The 14,402-nt window shown below is 40.1% G+C and overlaps 1 protein-coding gene across 3 annotated transcripts in view; it reads right to left on the minus strand.

Annotated features, from left to right (window-relative positions):
- The window catches only part of LOC117425425 (phosphatidylinositol 4,5-bisphosphate 3-kinase catalytic subunit delta isoform-like), a 51,237-nt gene that overhangs the window by 14,970 nt on the left and 21,865 nt on the right, over positions 1-14,402 (minus strand). For all 3 annotated transcript variants that reach the window (XM_058993196.1, XM_058993198.1, XM_058993197.1), the window contains 7 exons: positions 10,574-10,745; positions 8,958-9,186; positions 7,702-7,934; positions 6,682-6,861; positions 5,187-5,342; positions 3,667-3,756; positions 996-1,217 (listed from right to left, as the gene is read on the minus strand). In XM_058993196.1, the coding sequence (XP_058849179.1) occupies positions 996-1,217; positions 3,667-3,756; positions 5,187-5,342; positions 6,682-6,861; positions 7,702-7,934; positions 8,958-9,186; positions 10,574-10,714 (1,251 nt within the window). In that variant the 5' untranslated portion in view covers positions 10,715-10,745. The remainder of the gene's footprint in view (positions 1-995; positions 1,218-3,666; positions 3,757-5,186; positions 5,343-6,681; positions 6,862-7,701; positions 7,935-8,957; positions 9,187-10,573; positions 10,746-14,402) is intronic.

Below are 14,402 nucleotides of genomic sequence, written 5' to 3' on the forward strand. Positions count from 1 at the left end.
CAGGCTGAGTGGGCAGAGCAAGCACAGGGTCAGCATTCTCACTGACCAATCTCTTAAAGAGGCCAGTATGCTCTCTGACCAATCCCTTATAAGATACAGGGATCGTTACAACCTGCAACCTTTATAACTGTTGACTGAACACATTGTATGGTTTTGGAGAAACCAGAACAGAAAAAACTTGCTCATTTATCAATTGCGCTTTGTGCCATTTTCCTTGAAAGAGAACTGTTAAGGTTTTAAATAATTAACAAGCAAGAAGGTTCAATTAAGGTACAACTAAGGTCTGTGTTTCCAGTTTTGTAACACTGCCAGTTAAGATTTTTCTTTGGAGATTGCACTTTAGTGCAGAGACCTGAATAAATCGGTCCTGTAGTAAGTTGGTTTTCTGCTCCCTTCAAAGGCTCCACTTTGCATGATAGTCTGGCCACAGAGGAAAGGTAGTGCTATCTGCCTCTTATTAATTTCACTGAAAGGATACACAGCAATGCGGATGTCAGTTAGACAAACAACAGACCAGCATTAGAAACCACAGTGTCCCAGAAGCATTCACAAACACACACGGAGATTTAACCATAGCACTGCCAGCGGTTTATACTTGGTGCAGCCGTTTCCAATTCCGGAGAGCGACCACCAATCAAAACAAACTAGCTACATACATATGCAAATGAGGAAAACAGTAACCAGAGCGTGCAAAATGAATTCTTGCAAACAAACTATAATCACCGCCTTACTATAAATAACCGCTTACACCATTGTAAAACTGGTAACGTAAGTCAAAAACAAAGTGTGATCCTGAGCCTGTAGCATCAAATACTAAATGGAATGACCAACATCATATGCGAATGACAGCAATGCTGGATGTGGAGGTTTTATCTGATTGTAACTTTGGAACACTCTATTCTGCACCATGATATTCTGGGCGTTCACTGTGGTTTAGTATACTTTGCATTGATGCTTTTGCCAGTCTTTGTTTCCATATGATTTATGCTACTCACAGCTTTTTTGGACTTCTTCTTGGTGGATCGTGGCTTTTTGGCTTTCTCGATGACAGCATACAGGGCGAAGCAGAGACGGGTCATGCGTGGAAGTTCGCTGATATTGATGTCGAAGACGAGTTTCTGATCCCAAACGGGCTCCGACGAGACAACCACCTCACTGCTGGTTACCATTTTACACAACATCTCACTCCCATGGAACAGTCCGGCCTGAACAACCAGCTGAAAAACAAACCAGGTGAGCAAGCTGAACTTGACCACTTTACACATACTTTTAGACGGCTGCTGTACTTTTCAAATGCCGTAGTGGAATAAAAGTGTGGGTAAAATGACTTTCCCTTTAAGGGTCTTCTAGTCTAGATCTTTTAGTCATCGTTCTCTTAAACTGCTATAATGGTTTATGTGGCCTGCCCCTTTCCTGACTGATTTATTTGTTAATCCCGACACACATTAAGTTAATAAATGAACTCTCCTTGTTTCCATGAGCACGGATTGATGGCCAATCCGAGCTGATCCGGGTTCTCCTGCATGGCTCCTGAACTCCCATTGATAGAATGAAGAGACTCCATGCAATGCAAGTTTTTCACCTTGACGGTTCTTTCCCAGCAAGCCTTGCGGCGAAGGTCACATACGTTTTTTTTTTTGTTTTTTTTTATAAAAAATGAAAGGATGGACACTATTGCTTTGCTTCTGACAATCCTAACAATTCTTTGGAGCTTTTTGTAACAAAAAAAAAATACAAGAATATTAAAGCACCGCTTTGGGAAAGGGTCAGAAAAAAAAATCGTGGGCCGCTCAGATTGGCAGCCAATGCGGGCCAGGTAAATGAACATGGAAACGCAGCATCAGGGGCAGCAGGGTTTTCAACTTGGGTAGAGTGGTGCATGGAGGTATTTGATAGAGCGCGCGTTGGCTTGATAGGCCCTTTTACTGGTTTCACCCCCAGATTCCCAGAAATGTCCTGAACTATTACACAACCATCTGGCTTTTAAAAAAATGTAGGTCAGTTGTATTTTCTTTTTTTTTCTTTTCTAGCGTACGTCACTGCTTGTAGTTACTGTACTATTTTTCACATGTCTCTTTCTCCTAACCTACTTTGCTCTCTAAATTTCAAAGATAAAATTTTAAAAAAAAACTAATATTTACTAAGGTGGATGCACATGTAAAAACATATTTAAAATAATAAAGCTGTTTTCAAATCTATGTATACTGTATGTAAACAAGTGACTAGGTAATCCATCAAATCTTTGATATATAACACAGAATGTTTAACATGATTTATACATTATAGACAAGCCTGTGCAAAGCACACTTAGAAACACTGAACGCTGTGTCCTTACTAAAGCAGTGTGTTCTCATTTACTATTACCAGACTGTTGCAGTGTTTTAATCCCTGGATCGGACATTGCTAACAGTCTGAATATCAAGACCCCACACTGGGCCCCAAGCTACAAGGCACTGTGGTACAATATACAGCTTATTCAGACCAGACAAGAACATCATATCTACTCACAGTCATGTGCATTTATAATCTCCTTACAACATCTTTAAGCTACTGAATCAATCTTTTTGTTGGGAAAAAGAAACCTAAGGCATTGCATCTCACACTATAAACACTTTACAATGTAAAAGTAAAATAATCAGACACTTGTCTGGGGGTTTGTGTGTGTGTGTGTGTGTGTGTGTGTGTGTGTGTATGTGTGTGTGTATCATGCCATATACTGTTACTGTGAGACATTAGAGTCTTAATTTTGGTGAAAAGTAGTCAATTGATTAAAGCAGTCTGTTCCAAAATCTGAATAGGAACATTTTAGGTCAAAATTCCAGAGCTATCATTAAATCATTTTTTTGAGTGAACAGAAGTGCTCTTGTGTATCACCAGACTAAAAAATATAAAAGAAGAACATGTCTGAAAGAGAGTCAGGATATGTGAACTTCACGACGCTTCATTACAAAACGCAAACAAACAATATAACAATATCAGCAGAGCATACCGTTTCTTTAGACCAGGAGTAGGCATTTCTACTCCGGGTCTTAGTTCAAACTATGTCCTTATTAAACTGAAGTTATACCACTGAATACAGGGAGGGAAATAAGACTCCCATTGCATAGCAGTGTCGTCCATTCTGGTTTTACTATTCAGGGATACCAAGACATTTAGAGAAAGCAGTCTGAGTGAAGTTATCCGGCAACAAACTCCCCATCCCCAGCTGAACTGCTTTCCTAGAAAAGGAGAACATTTCAGGGTACCATTCTACTTGGGAGATGCTCATTAAAATATTTAGACAATCTGTTCAAGTGTACCAAGATATTAAGTAAGTAAAGAGTGAGTGAGGACAAATGGGCAATACAATCCCTACCCCTTGTCTTGCTGTAAATCATTTGTTGTTGCCTCTCCGACCGCAGAAAAAGGGGTTAAGTAAATACCGAGAATGGGTGACAGAATTGTGCCTTTCTTCTAAGAATTACGGCTCAGACCCAAGAGAAGAGGCCAGATAGTTCCTCCCCACTTCCTGTTTTTTTGAAAGTGTCTGAAAACCGCTTCAGATGAATCATGGGAAATGTGCGGTCGGGTCACATGACCGCATGATTTGCAAATGGCCCTTCTGGAGATAACGAGTAAACAACCTGATGTAGCACTTCAGTGAACAAGACGGGCAACAGCACCCACCTTCATGCCCTCGTCAGCATTCACCCTGCTCCCCTGCACCAAGTGGATAATAAACGGTTCCTCCATCGTCCACAGGGAAGAGATAGTTTGCTGCAAACAAAAACAAACAAACTGGTAAAAATATTAAACAAATCAATTTCAGGGCTGAGTGCTAGGTAAATATATCTACTGTATAAAACCCTTACTATCTCGTCACTCACTGTTTAGTGTTATATTCCCGGTCCCAAAAAAAAAAGGCAAGGGCGTGTGGATTTATTTAATAGCTGCTGGTAAATATAACTTAAAAGGCAATTACGAGCATCAGCACACCCCTACTGGAGAGTGCTTAAGAGACCGTGCGTGATGTTCATTTGTGGTTTGGTTAAGTAAAATTGACAGGTGTTTAAAAAAAAAAAAAAAAACAGGAGCTAATTAAAGCCTGGAGCACAGTGGCTTTTGTTAGGCTTTGACGTGTATAGTTGAATTTCTTTATAAATCAAATAAGGTTTTGATTAAAATTCTATGAGCATCTTTTTTTTTCTTCCACGCTCCACACTCTAGTTATTATTTTGAATTCTACTGCCTTTTCACACTATTCTGCTTTCTGTCGCAGTTCCATCAATTGAAACAAAAAGAACGTTAAGATGCTGAGAAACTGTGAAACCTCTCAACAACGATAAGCAAGCCAGGTTTCTTGTACGAGCAAACAGAAGAATGAGTCATTCTGACAAAACATTAATATCTTCAGATCACTTTATCTTGGTAAGCCACCAACAACCCATGTAAATGAAATACTGCAGTCAAAGCCTACACTATTTACTGCACAAGAACACTTTCATTAGCCTTATTATGTCTGGCTTGGTATGAACTGGACCTCATCTTTGCTCTCCACCTGTCGTGCCAACACGTCATCTTAAGATTGTGCAAGATCCTGTTTATGGGATATTCATAAAACACAACCACGAAAGCGGCAAGCGATATTTTGTAACACTATAATGTTACACAATGTGGCCGCACAGCCACAGTTACAAGTGAATTGAAGACTTACCCTCATTTTATAAGAGGTTCCCACTCTCACCCTCTACCTGCTGCAAATTATTCGTTTAAGTTTTTCTTCCTGAGCTCAACATTGCTTCAGGTATTCACAGTATCTATTTGGCTAAATACTGACACTTAACACGGTAATAACAATAACATGGAAATATGGAAAGAAACATACTATAAACCAACTAAACACACATTACAACATGTCCCTGCTATTAACTTTAGAACACTAGCACATCATGGGGTTCTATTTTAATGATCTAAACCGTGGCGGATCGTGTTACCACCGCCCCCCTCAACACCAATCCCATTGGTGTTTGCTCTCAAAGTACGTTTTTAAAATGCAATGAGAGAGACGACGGAAAGATAGAAAGAGGTGCGTGTTAGAACAGGGTTAGCATGGCGGGGACCTGGATCCACCACGGTTTTGAGCACATTGCTTTTCTCCTTTGAGACTTGGCCCTAGTGCAGATTCACTGGTTAGCGGAGAATCTGACCTTCTTGAGAGGCAGGGGAGGGGGTTTGGAGAAGGCGCGGCTCTTGCTGATCTGCATGTTGAAGCTCCCCTGCTCCTCCTGCATTTTCCTGATCGCCGTGTGATGAACCATACTGAGGTGAGGGGTCTGACCGTTATGCAGACAGGTACAGATATACTGGTGAAAAAAAAAAAAAAAAAAAAAAAAAAGATTAACGATTTAAACCCACAGTGCAACCTCACGTCACCACCTAACTGTATACCTGCGTTTCATTCTCCCGATTCCTACAGACAAAGGGACTGAAGTGAGAGTGCTGGAACGAGACATGCAAGTGCAAGTGTACTGGATGGCACATTCATGTACTGGGAGAGCTCGGGTTCAAAGGATATTTGACCTGGAATTGGCATGACGCCACTATCACTACTGGTTTTATTGCAAGGCCTACATGGGGAGTGACCTGACGTTTATCTTTAGAGTGAAAACTACATAAAACAAATGCATTTAACACTTTAATTTTAACAAAACAAAAAACTGCACTGTGCTGCAGGAAGTGGATCGCTTCTGCATTCCAATTTCCAGGAAAACAGAACTACGGCCAACATACCCCGCCCCCTTTTTTTTATGTAAATGATTTCTTTATAGAATGTGGAACTTGTGAATTTAGTTTCCATGGAACTTAAGGGCAGCCTGCAGGTGTCAACAGACGTTCCCTCGCAGTGTCTGAAACCTTATAAAAGAGCCTGTAACTTATTGCCTGACCAATATAAAGCGCAGTGGTTTATATGCCACTGTAACTGTTAAAAAGCCCTCTTGAACGACTGAGACAAACACAGCAGAAAGTGCCAGTGGCGGATTAAAAACAATACTAATGGTGTTGTTTGAACTTTTCTTAATGTTCTCTTACTTTCAGAAAAAATACTTTCAGCAAAAAATTCAGGTACTTTCTATTTCCATAATACAGAGTTTTGTTTTTCTGCATTGTGTTGGTATGTTGGGGAAAAACCCCAATGCTTATAATAACGAATAAAGACATTTTGAAAAGAGTTTTCACTCATATTTCATGTAACACTAACATGAAAATGAATAGTCTCATCTTAAAAGATCCCACCCCCACCTCCTTCCACCCTTCCCTCCCAAAAAAATTTAAATCAACATCTTGCTGAAAATAACAAATGTATTGCCATCAAAAGCACAAGGTTGTTCGGAAGTCTGGGAATAATTCAACAGTACTTTCTATTAACGAATAACTATACAAAAACTACTGCAGGAATTAAAAGAAGACTCAAAAACATGTTTTATTTTGGATCCCTCCACAGCTGACGATGTGCATGTCTCTTATAGAACTCTGCTGTACCCTAGCTATATAAACAACCTCTTCTTGTGTCAGTGCAGAATTACAGAAGGGGAAATCAGAAACAATTAGAAAGATTACACAGTATTCTACTAACTACGCAGTTGGCTTTGTGCTCAGACTCCTCTCACAGGTGCATTTTGTTTTCTGATCACTATTACTCACTTTGAACTGGCAAAGCTGATATTTCCCATAAATATATTCACAGCGTCCGTTGACTCTTAAAGTGTAATCCTCTGGTTTTTCTTGTCTGGGCTGCCTGAAGACCGTGGCTTTCTTTTTTAAAGCATACTGCATTAGAGTTAATGGGATATCTTGGGGTAGGATTTGAAATGTGAAGCTTTCCTAGAATAAGGAGAGAAGAGGAGAACATGTTACTGAGCAAGTGAAGGTAAATACATCTTCAACAAGCTGGATTGCCCTTTATTTTGGTGTCACTTTTCAGAATCAGCACTTTCCTGTTTAACTCGAGATTACACCATCGTTCTCTTTAAGTTTAATGGATGTTGCGGTTTTTGGTGCTGCATATCAGTGAAGACCTCATGAGTCTGTATTAAACTAAATTATTTAGTTAATACAGATCATGAAATCTGGGACAAACAGTACAGGGTGTCCCATAGTTCATGCATCATAGATAGAATTGTCTCTATTTCTTTCAAACGTGAAATGTGTTTAAGCAAACAGGAACAAATATAGGACACTGTGTGGCCAACCACAGAGAACATCCTAACCTAATATTCACTAAGATGTCTTATAGGACACGGCGTATATAAATAGTTTTTACTTTTACAAAAACAAAAACAAAAAAAAGTTGCTGTGTGCTTATGTAACAAGGCGGATTTAAGAGCTTTTAACCTCCTCTCATCTCACCAACGGGGGTCAGAACACATAACACATATAGGAGGCTGTGTGGTCCACTGGTTAAAGAAAAAGGCTTGTAACCAGGAGGTCCCCGGTTCAAATCCCACCTCAGCCACTGACTCATTATATGACCCGGAGCAAGTCACTTAACCTCCTTGTGCTCCGTCTTTCGGGCGAGACGTAATTGCAAGTGACTCTACAGCTGATGCATAGTTCACACACCCTAGTCTCTGTAAGTCGCCTTGGATAAAGGTGTCTGCTAAATAAACAAATAATAATAATAACAACAGCAGTGCATCACGCAACGCTGGCCGCTACACTTACATCACTCGATTCGAACTTGACGTTCACGATGAGTTTCTTGGCGCTGCGTGACTTGAGGCAGCCGGTCTCTGGCAGCTTTGAGCAGGGTTCCAGCTCACAGGGGAAGTTGGATTGCATCCACCTGTGCCACTCTAGCCTCTGCCTGTCCATCGCTTTCTCCTCACAGAACTGCCGCATCTTGGAGCGGAACTCGTTCACTTCGTGGTTTTTCAAGGAGTCGAACTCATGCAAACCTGCAGGAGGATACAGGTGAACAGGGGGTCTGACGATGAGCCTGCAGAACAGAACACCACAGGCCATTCTCCAGGCTTTTTACTCTAGTTTGTAATCCAGAACGCCTAATTAATAAGATACAGGGCAAAGGCAACCAACTCAGATGACAAAGGATCATTAAAAAGAGACAAAGCTCTATTATGGAAGCTTCTCGCATGTAAATTGAAACACGAAGTATTAAATATAAACCCTTTAAAAGGGTAGGGTTACATTTTAATGACATTTGTGGAGAATTTACAGCTGATTATTTGAGTCCAAGTTCATATTGTAGCTCATTTTAGCAGGAAGACTTGGTCTTAATTTGCCTTGATGACCGTGGCTCTAGACTTACTTAGCTGCAACAAATACTAAATGAACCTACTTTCTGTAGCAGGGGAGTCGATCTCACAAATGAGCTAAATTGATTTTTTAAACAATCTGGCTGACTAACAATAAAAAAAGCTTGTTTGATAAATGATCAATTAATTCTCTCTGCTTCGGTTGTTTTTGGAAAGGATTACAGCAAATAAGGTCCTTTCAGTATTCCGGTAGGTTCACAAGTCATCACACAGAACCCAAAAGAACTTCACAATGCTTCTCTGGATATAGCAGCAGGGATAAACACTGATCAGGGAGCCAGAGGGGGACAGAGGAGACACAATGAGAGGGCAAGAGAAAATAATCAATGAGTGACAGAAGACATTACCACGGAGTGGCAAAGTCCTGAGCTGGTTCCGTCTCTCCTCACTTAATGATTATTTTAATGTTGATCATGCAGAACCATCATGTGTTACGGTTATCCTACATCAAGCCTATTTTGCTTGGCCGGAAGTCAATGTGATTTTTCTTGGCCCATGAAAATATGGAAAATAAATACACTTTGGAAAAGGAATGCAATAATGAGAGCTGTTCTAGACACGTACCCTGGTAGGCTATTCCATGCATTCGCAACTCTAAACCTTACTTTTACTCAGCTTGCACTGAGCCAAGGCAGGATGGGATACCTTTTCCAATGAGCAGGCTGATGTGGGTGTTGCTGACCTTCTCGACCCGGTCCCCCTCTCGGGACACCAGCCGCAGTATGGGCATGAAGGGACGCACGTCACAGAGGCGCCGCTGCTCATCCTCCAGCTCCTCCTGCTCTGCGGTGACGTTGATGCAGGTGAAGACGTAGGCATCGGGCTCATTGAGGGATTGAAATAGGGGCTCGCTCTGGGCTCTCTTCCAGACATGCTGAAGAGACACAGAGGAGGAGACATTGGCCAAAGAGAAGAGGAAGAGCCCCTGGTGGAAGTCGGGCTGGGGGTGCGCCCAATGTGGGACATCCTACAGTGCTAGGCATCCTAACTGGAGCTGAACAACCAATCCACTTCAGCACTGGTGACTGCGAATTGACTCCTGCCAATTGTCTTTTTTTTTTTTTTTACATGGACTACTGATTAACAAGGGCTAAGAATAAATTAATTAACCCAAGTTGGAGTCTAAGCATCCAGCAGTTAAAGGCTACTACCAACTGGGCCACCTAGTCTACTTTCTAAAACAGTTGCTGAAGAACTGCATATGAACCCAGCAAATAAACGTATCCGCCTCCTCCCCCTCCCCATCCCCCCCATCCGGACACTGATAGCATTAAGGTCCTCTTACGAAATCCCCTTCTGTTAGGAAGTACAGTTTTGCTAATTATTGCAACAGCAGTGCCAGTTTAATTTATAATGTATATGGAAAGGAAGCACAGATAAACGTTTCTGTCTGATTAGACTAAATTTGGGTGGTGGGAAGGGAAGGTTGTTGGTAAAGAAAGAAAGATTCCGAATGTCTTCGTTATTTTATTACTTGACAAACTTGCGACTTCAGTCAAGACGATAAAAGGCAGATACTTTACCAATAATCTAATCCATTCTCACACCCACAGAATGACAAAAGAGCTTATCTGAACCTACTTAATGTACCTAAATACCATCATGTGATTAGAATTCCCATTGTATTATTGTTAGTAGTAGTAACATTAGTAAGTCCCAAGGCTATATTCTCAAAGATATTTACTCTAAACCATCATTAGTGCAATTTTTTTCTGAAAGTAAAAAAAACATTCTAAAACCAATATGAAGCAACTCAAGACTAATTACAAGTTTGGAACTGAAAAGTCTTTTTGGTTTCTCGTTTTCTAACTTTATTGGCTGCGTTTCTCCTGTCTGGTAAAAAATGATGCTAATAATGCAGTTGAGCAAAAAGTTCTGAGAATTTAGAACCGTTTATGCATGGTGACCTCATATGGGGTCGAATAAAAAAACTCCGCCTTTATATGGGGACATATGAAGACGCAAATGCGTGATAGCCTCATATGAGGATGCCATTTTTTCCCCATATAAAAGCAGTGGAAAAAAAACGAAAGTTAAGTAATTTACATGAAGCTGATACATGGCTTTGAATGAACAAATCTAATCTAAATGCAGCATTTACATTCAATGAATATAACTTAATTAAAAGAGTCTCTGCCAGGTTCTCACAACCAAGATCCATCCTTCCTTTCTTTCTGTAACAATGTAAACGCTGCCAGGTAAATAGTCATGTCAGAACACTGATGGACGTTCGGTCAAGTGCACCAAAGCAAACAAAATACCTTTTTGATAGCCCCGATAGTGGCACTGCGTAGCACAGGAAAGCGCAGGTAAATCCCGGTAGGCAGAAGAAAATCAAGATCAATTTCTGGGTTTTCCTCCTCTTCCCAGATATCCTGCACCCACTGCACTCCTGGGGGCATTGTGAACCCTTCTCATCTATAGGCTGCCCCTCTGCAATGGAGGAAAAGAAAGAGTCAATCTGTTATTAATGCTGGAACAACCGAGCCTGCACATGTACTACTGTGCTGTACACACACAAGCTTTCAGCACTGATTTGATGTTTGCTTCTTTGAACGCTTGTGACTCGGACATTAATTTGAAAATCTGAAATATATCTTCACGGCTTGGGGGGGGGGGGGGGGGGGTGTTAATCGAACACGCACAATAGCGGATCAAACATGCACAACTGAACAAAAGCCCACCCACTGGCTATTCACAGATATATGAGCATTTCCGAGAACACAGTACAGTGATTTGCTGTGTTGGGCTAACACCTTTGTAGGGATCGTTGATGTAGCAGTAATTAACAAACAAGGGGTCTTCCGGGAACTTAGATCAGACTGCATTCTGTTACTTTCTATTTTGTCTACCTGTACCACAAAGGCCTGAATTGAATACAAACCATGCTGCTGGTACAACAGCGCCTTTCTGTTGTTAAATAACATCTTTCTAGAGTGGCTTTAGAGTTTGGGATTAATCCCAGCTCACGTTTGAATCGGACTACAAATGAAACGATGCTATTAATCTGTTCATAACATTGTACGGCTGTTCCACTTAAAGCCCTACAAGACTAGATCTTGTACTTTCAAATTCTAAAGCAAGTTACAAGCTTACCAGCACCATTAATCAATGAAACAAACAAACTTACTTCTTTTTTTTTTTACTCAAATATTACAAATAGTTCCATGTTGTAAAAAAATATATATATATATCAAATAGACCTGCAGCATTCCAGGTACAATTGGTCTGACTTTGGCATGGCACCACCTCCTTAATGTGCTTGCTGAAAAAATCTCAAACTGCCGGTTGATCCACTTTGTACAGAGGAATGCCGGCTTATACACATATTTTGACAAAATCTGAAAACAAGTTTCCCTTACAAAAACAACCCCTTTTTTTTCTAACAATGTTAAAAATATTTTTGTTACGCTGCCAACATATTTGTGTTCAGCAAGGGGGTTTGATTACTCTGTTCCTGAGGCAGACATTCAAACTAGGATTGGCTTGAAATTCCACCAAGGCCACCTTGAGTTTATGATAAATGTTATAGAAACGTCCACAGATATCTAACAAAAAAGAAGAGAGAAGAAATCACCCTTTCTATAAAACCAGAATGAAAGAATTATTGGTTTTAGATTGACTAAACCCAGGTCAACAGTAACACACCCAAAGAACTACCAGTATAGAAAGCACTTCAAAACAGTACATTCTTGTAGTTTTAAATATAACAAAGATGGACTGATAACATATGTTACTTGAGAAAAGATTAAAAAGGGTTTTATAACCTTTTATAAGTAGGTTCTTTTGCAGAATTTTGAGAATATAATTTAAGACAAGACCAACTTATCCTACCACGACATACTCTATATAAAATTCCCTTCCCATGCAGCAGGTGTCAGAACCCCCTGAGCCACACACTCACAATTAAGGTTGCAATCTCAGAGGTACCAAAAAACGGGACCCCCAAACAGAAGGGTAGGCTGTTAAAAGTTTAAATCCTTCCTCAAAACCAGGACGATCCAGGGAAAACAGGGACAGGTAGGAACCCTACTCCCAATGCTGATCACAGGGAGGGGGGCGGGGGGGTCCTATTACTGCCCTGCACAGGATAGTGAATCTCACAGTGTGGTGGCAGGATTAATGAACTAGATTAACCAGTTACAATGAGTCTTACAAATACTGAAAATGCTAAGACAAACTCAGTAAGTGCTTGTGATAACTGCACTGGCACCATATACCTCCACGTGTTTAATTGCCTCAAAAGGAAGTTACCAGACGCAGACAGCCTTGCAAGCTAAATACAGTGCAACGTGCCTTTATGTTCTATATTCTTTTAAGCAGAAATGTTCAAAGTTGACAAACATGCTCTAGAAAAAGAAAAATGAAGTGCACATTATTCTTGAGTCTTCTTTGCTAACAATAAAATATTATTATGAAAGCAATTTAAAAAATAAAATAATTTGCTGACAGACCATAAAAAAGCCATCAGAAATATTGCAGATTTTAAATAATTCTACATGCAAAATGAGTGTGTTGTTGAGTACAGCATGTGTGTCGATGTGTTTTTGTGAAGGTGTGTCAATGTGTTATTGTGGGTCAATGTGTTTTTGTACAGGCGTGTCAATGTGTTTTTGTGCAGGCGTGTCAAAGTGTTTTTGAAGTTCTACAGAAATGCATTCTTTGCTTGATAAACTTCATGAACAGAAAGCTTGTATGGGATACTACAGCCAGCTACTTAGCTATAAAAACAAAGCTATACAAATCAACTAAACCCATCATTATAGGAAGTGGAAGAATTATTTTGTGATCTACTCTATTATTTAAATACATCTGTTGAATCACATGCCATGCTGTCTGTTGTCTGGGACTATTGGTATTCATTTATGCTTTAATAAATACATTTAAAATTTTACAGAGAGACAATGCATTTTTTAATCTCAGAAACCACTAACGTAGACAAATGCACCATCAATCAAAAAGGTTAACAACTCAGTGACTTTCATCTTTAAAAAAAAAACAGACGAGCAGAACAAAGAACACATCAGAACCGTATGTGAAGAAAACCGTTACACTAAAAGCAAACAAACTCCTATCTGCTTAAGGGTCACCATGTGGAGGATATAGCCTTATACCATGCAGGCAATGCCAGTGTTAATCATTATATTTCCCAAAATATAAAGAAGATAAGATTGAATTGATATTTATTATGTTTTCAGTCAGTCTTCAATTCATATCCAAATGCAAATAAGTTACTCTTGTATTGCACTTGAATGCATGGATACTGTGATGCCTCCCAGTTCAGTGTGGTATTGTTTATTCATCATGAATCTGTGCTATACGAATCAGGATTTCCAGCTTTTGTAGCTGCAGGGGGTCGGTTTCTTAATAATCAGGTGGGGTGATTAGCTGGATTAGTGGGGTATTCTGCACAAGCGATTGCTGGGAAGGATGGGTGTTACAGCAGTGGTAGTGTGTGGGATTCCAGTCAGACACTATGGAGCAAGCCTATTACTGCTCACTCATTGGACGAGGTCCAGTGACATGAACTGACATTCGAAACCAATTCAATATTAAGTGTGTGCGTGTGTGTGTAGATACATAGCGAGAGACTAGCAACCACGTCTCAGAAGTACACAAAGTACAAAAACACATTGCAATGTTCACCACACCTACCTTTCCAAGAACCTACAGTTCACTGCCAATATGTTTGCAGTTTCTGATAGCTTTTAGCATGAGACAGAGAGAACAACTCGCTAACATAGACAATGAGCACTGCTATAAAAAATACCACAGAGTACAATGACACAACTCTTCAAACCTGCTCTGTAAAGACTGCAAACGTTAATAAGGCTTTCTTAAATTAAACAAACCCTAACTGTAAATTTAATAACAAAGACCCGAAAGGCAATGCTTTTACCAGTGGCTTCTGAGAAACAGATCAAGTGCAATTTAGCTGGGATGATTACTGAAAAGCAGTAACCGCAGATTTGTACACAATTAGCAAAGAAGAAAGTAGCACTACACAGTAGAAACAGCAACAGCTTCTACTACGTCACGTTTGTTTCATAGTTATGGGTGTACTGAGATTGTATCGGCTTTAGTAAAATA

The sequence above is a fragment of the Acipenser ruthenus genome, chromosome 20 (assembly GCF_902713425.1).
Source record: "Acipenser ruthenus chromosome 20, fAciRut3.2 maternal haplotype, whole genome shotgun sequence".
Lineage (NCBI taxonomy): Eukaryota > Metazoa > Chordata > Actinopteri > Acipenseriformes > Acipenseridae > Acipenser > Acipenser ruthenus.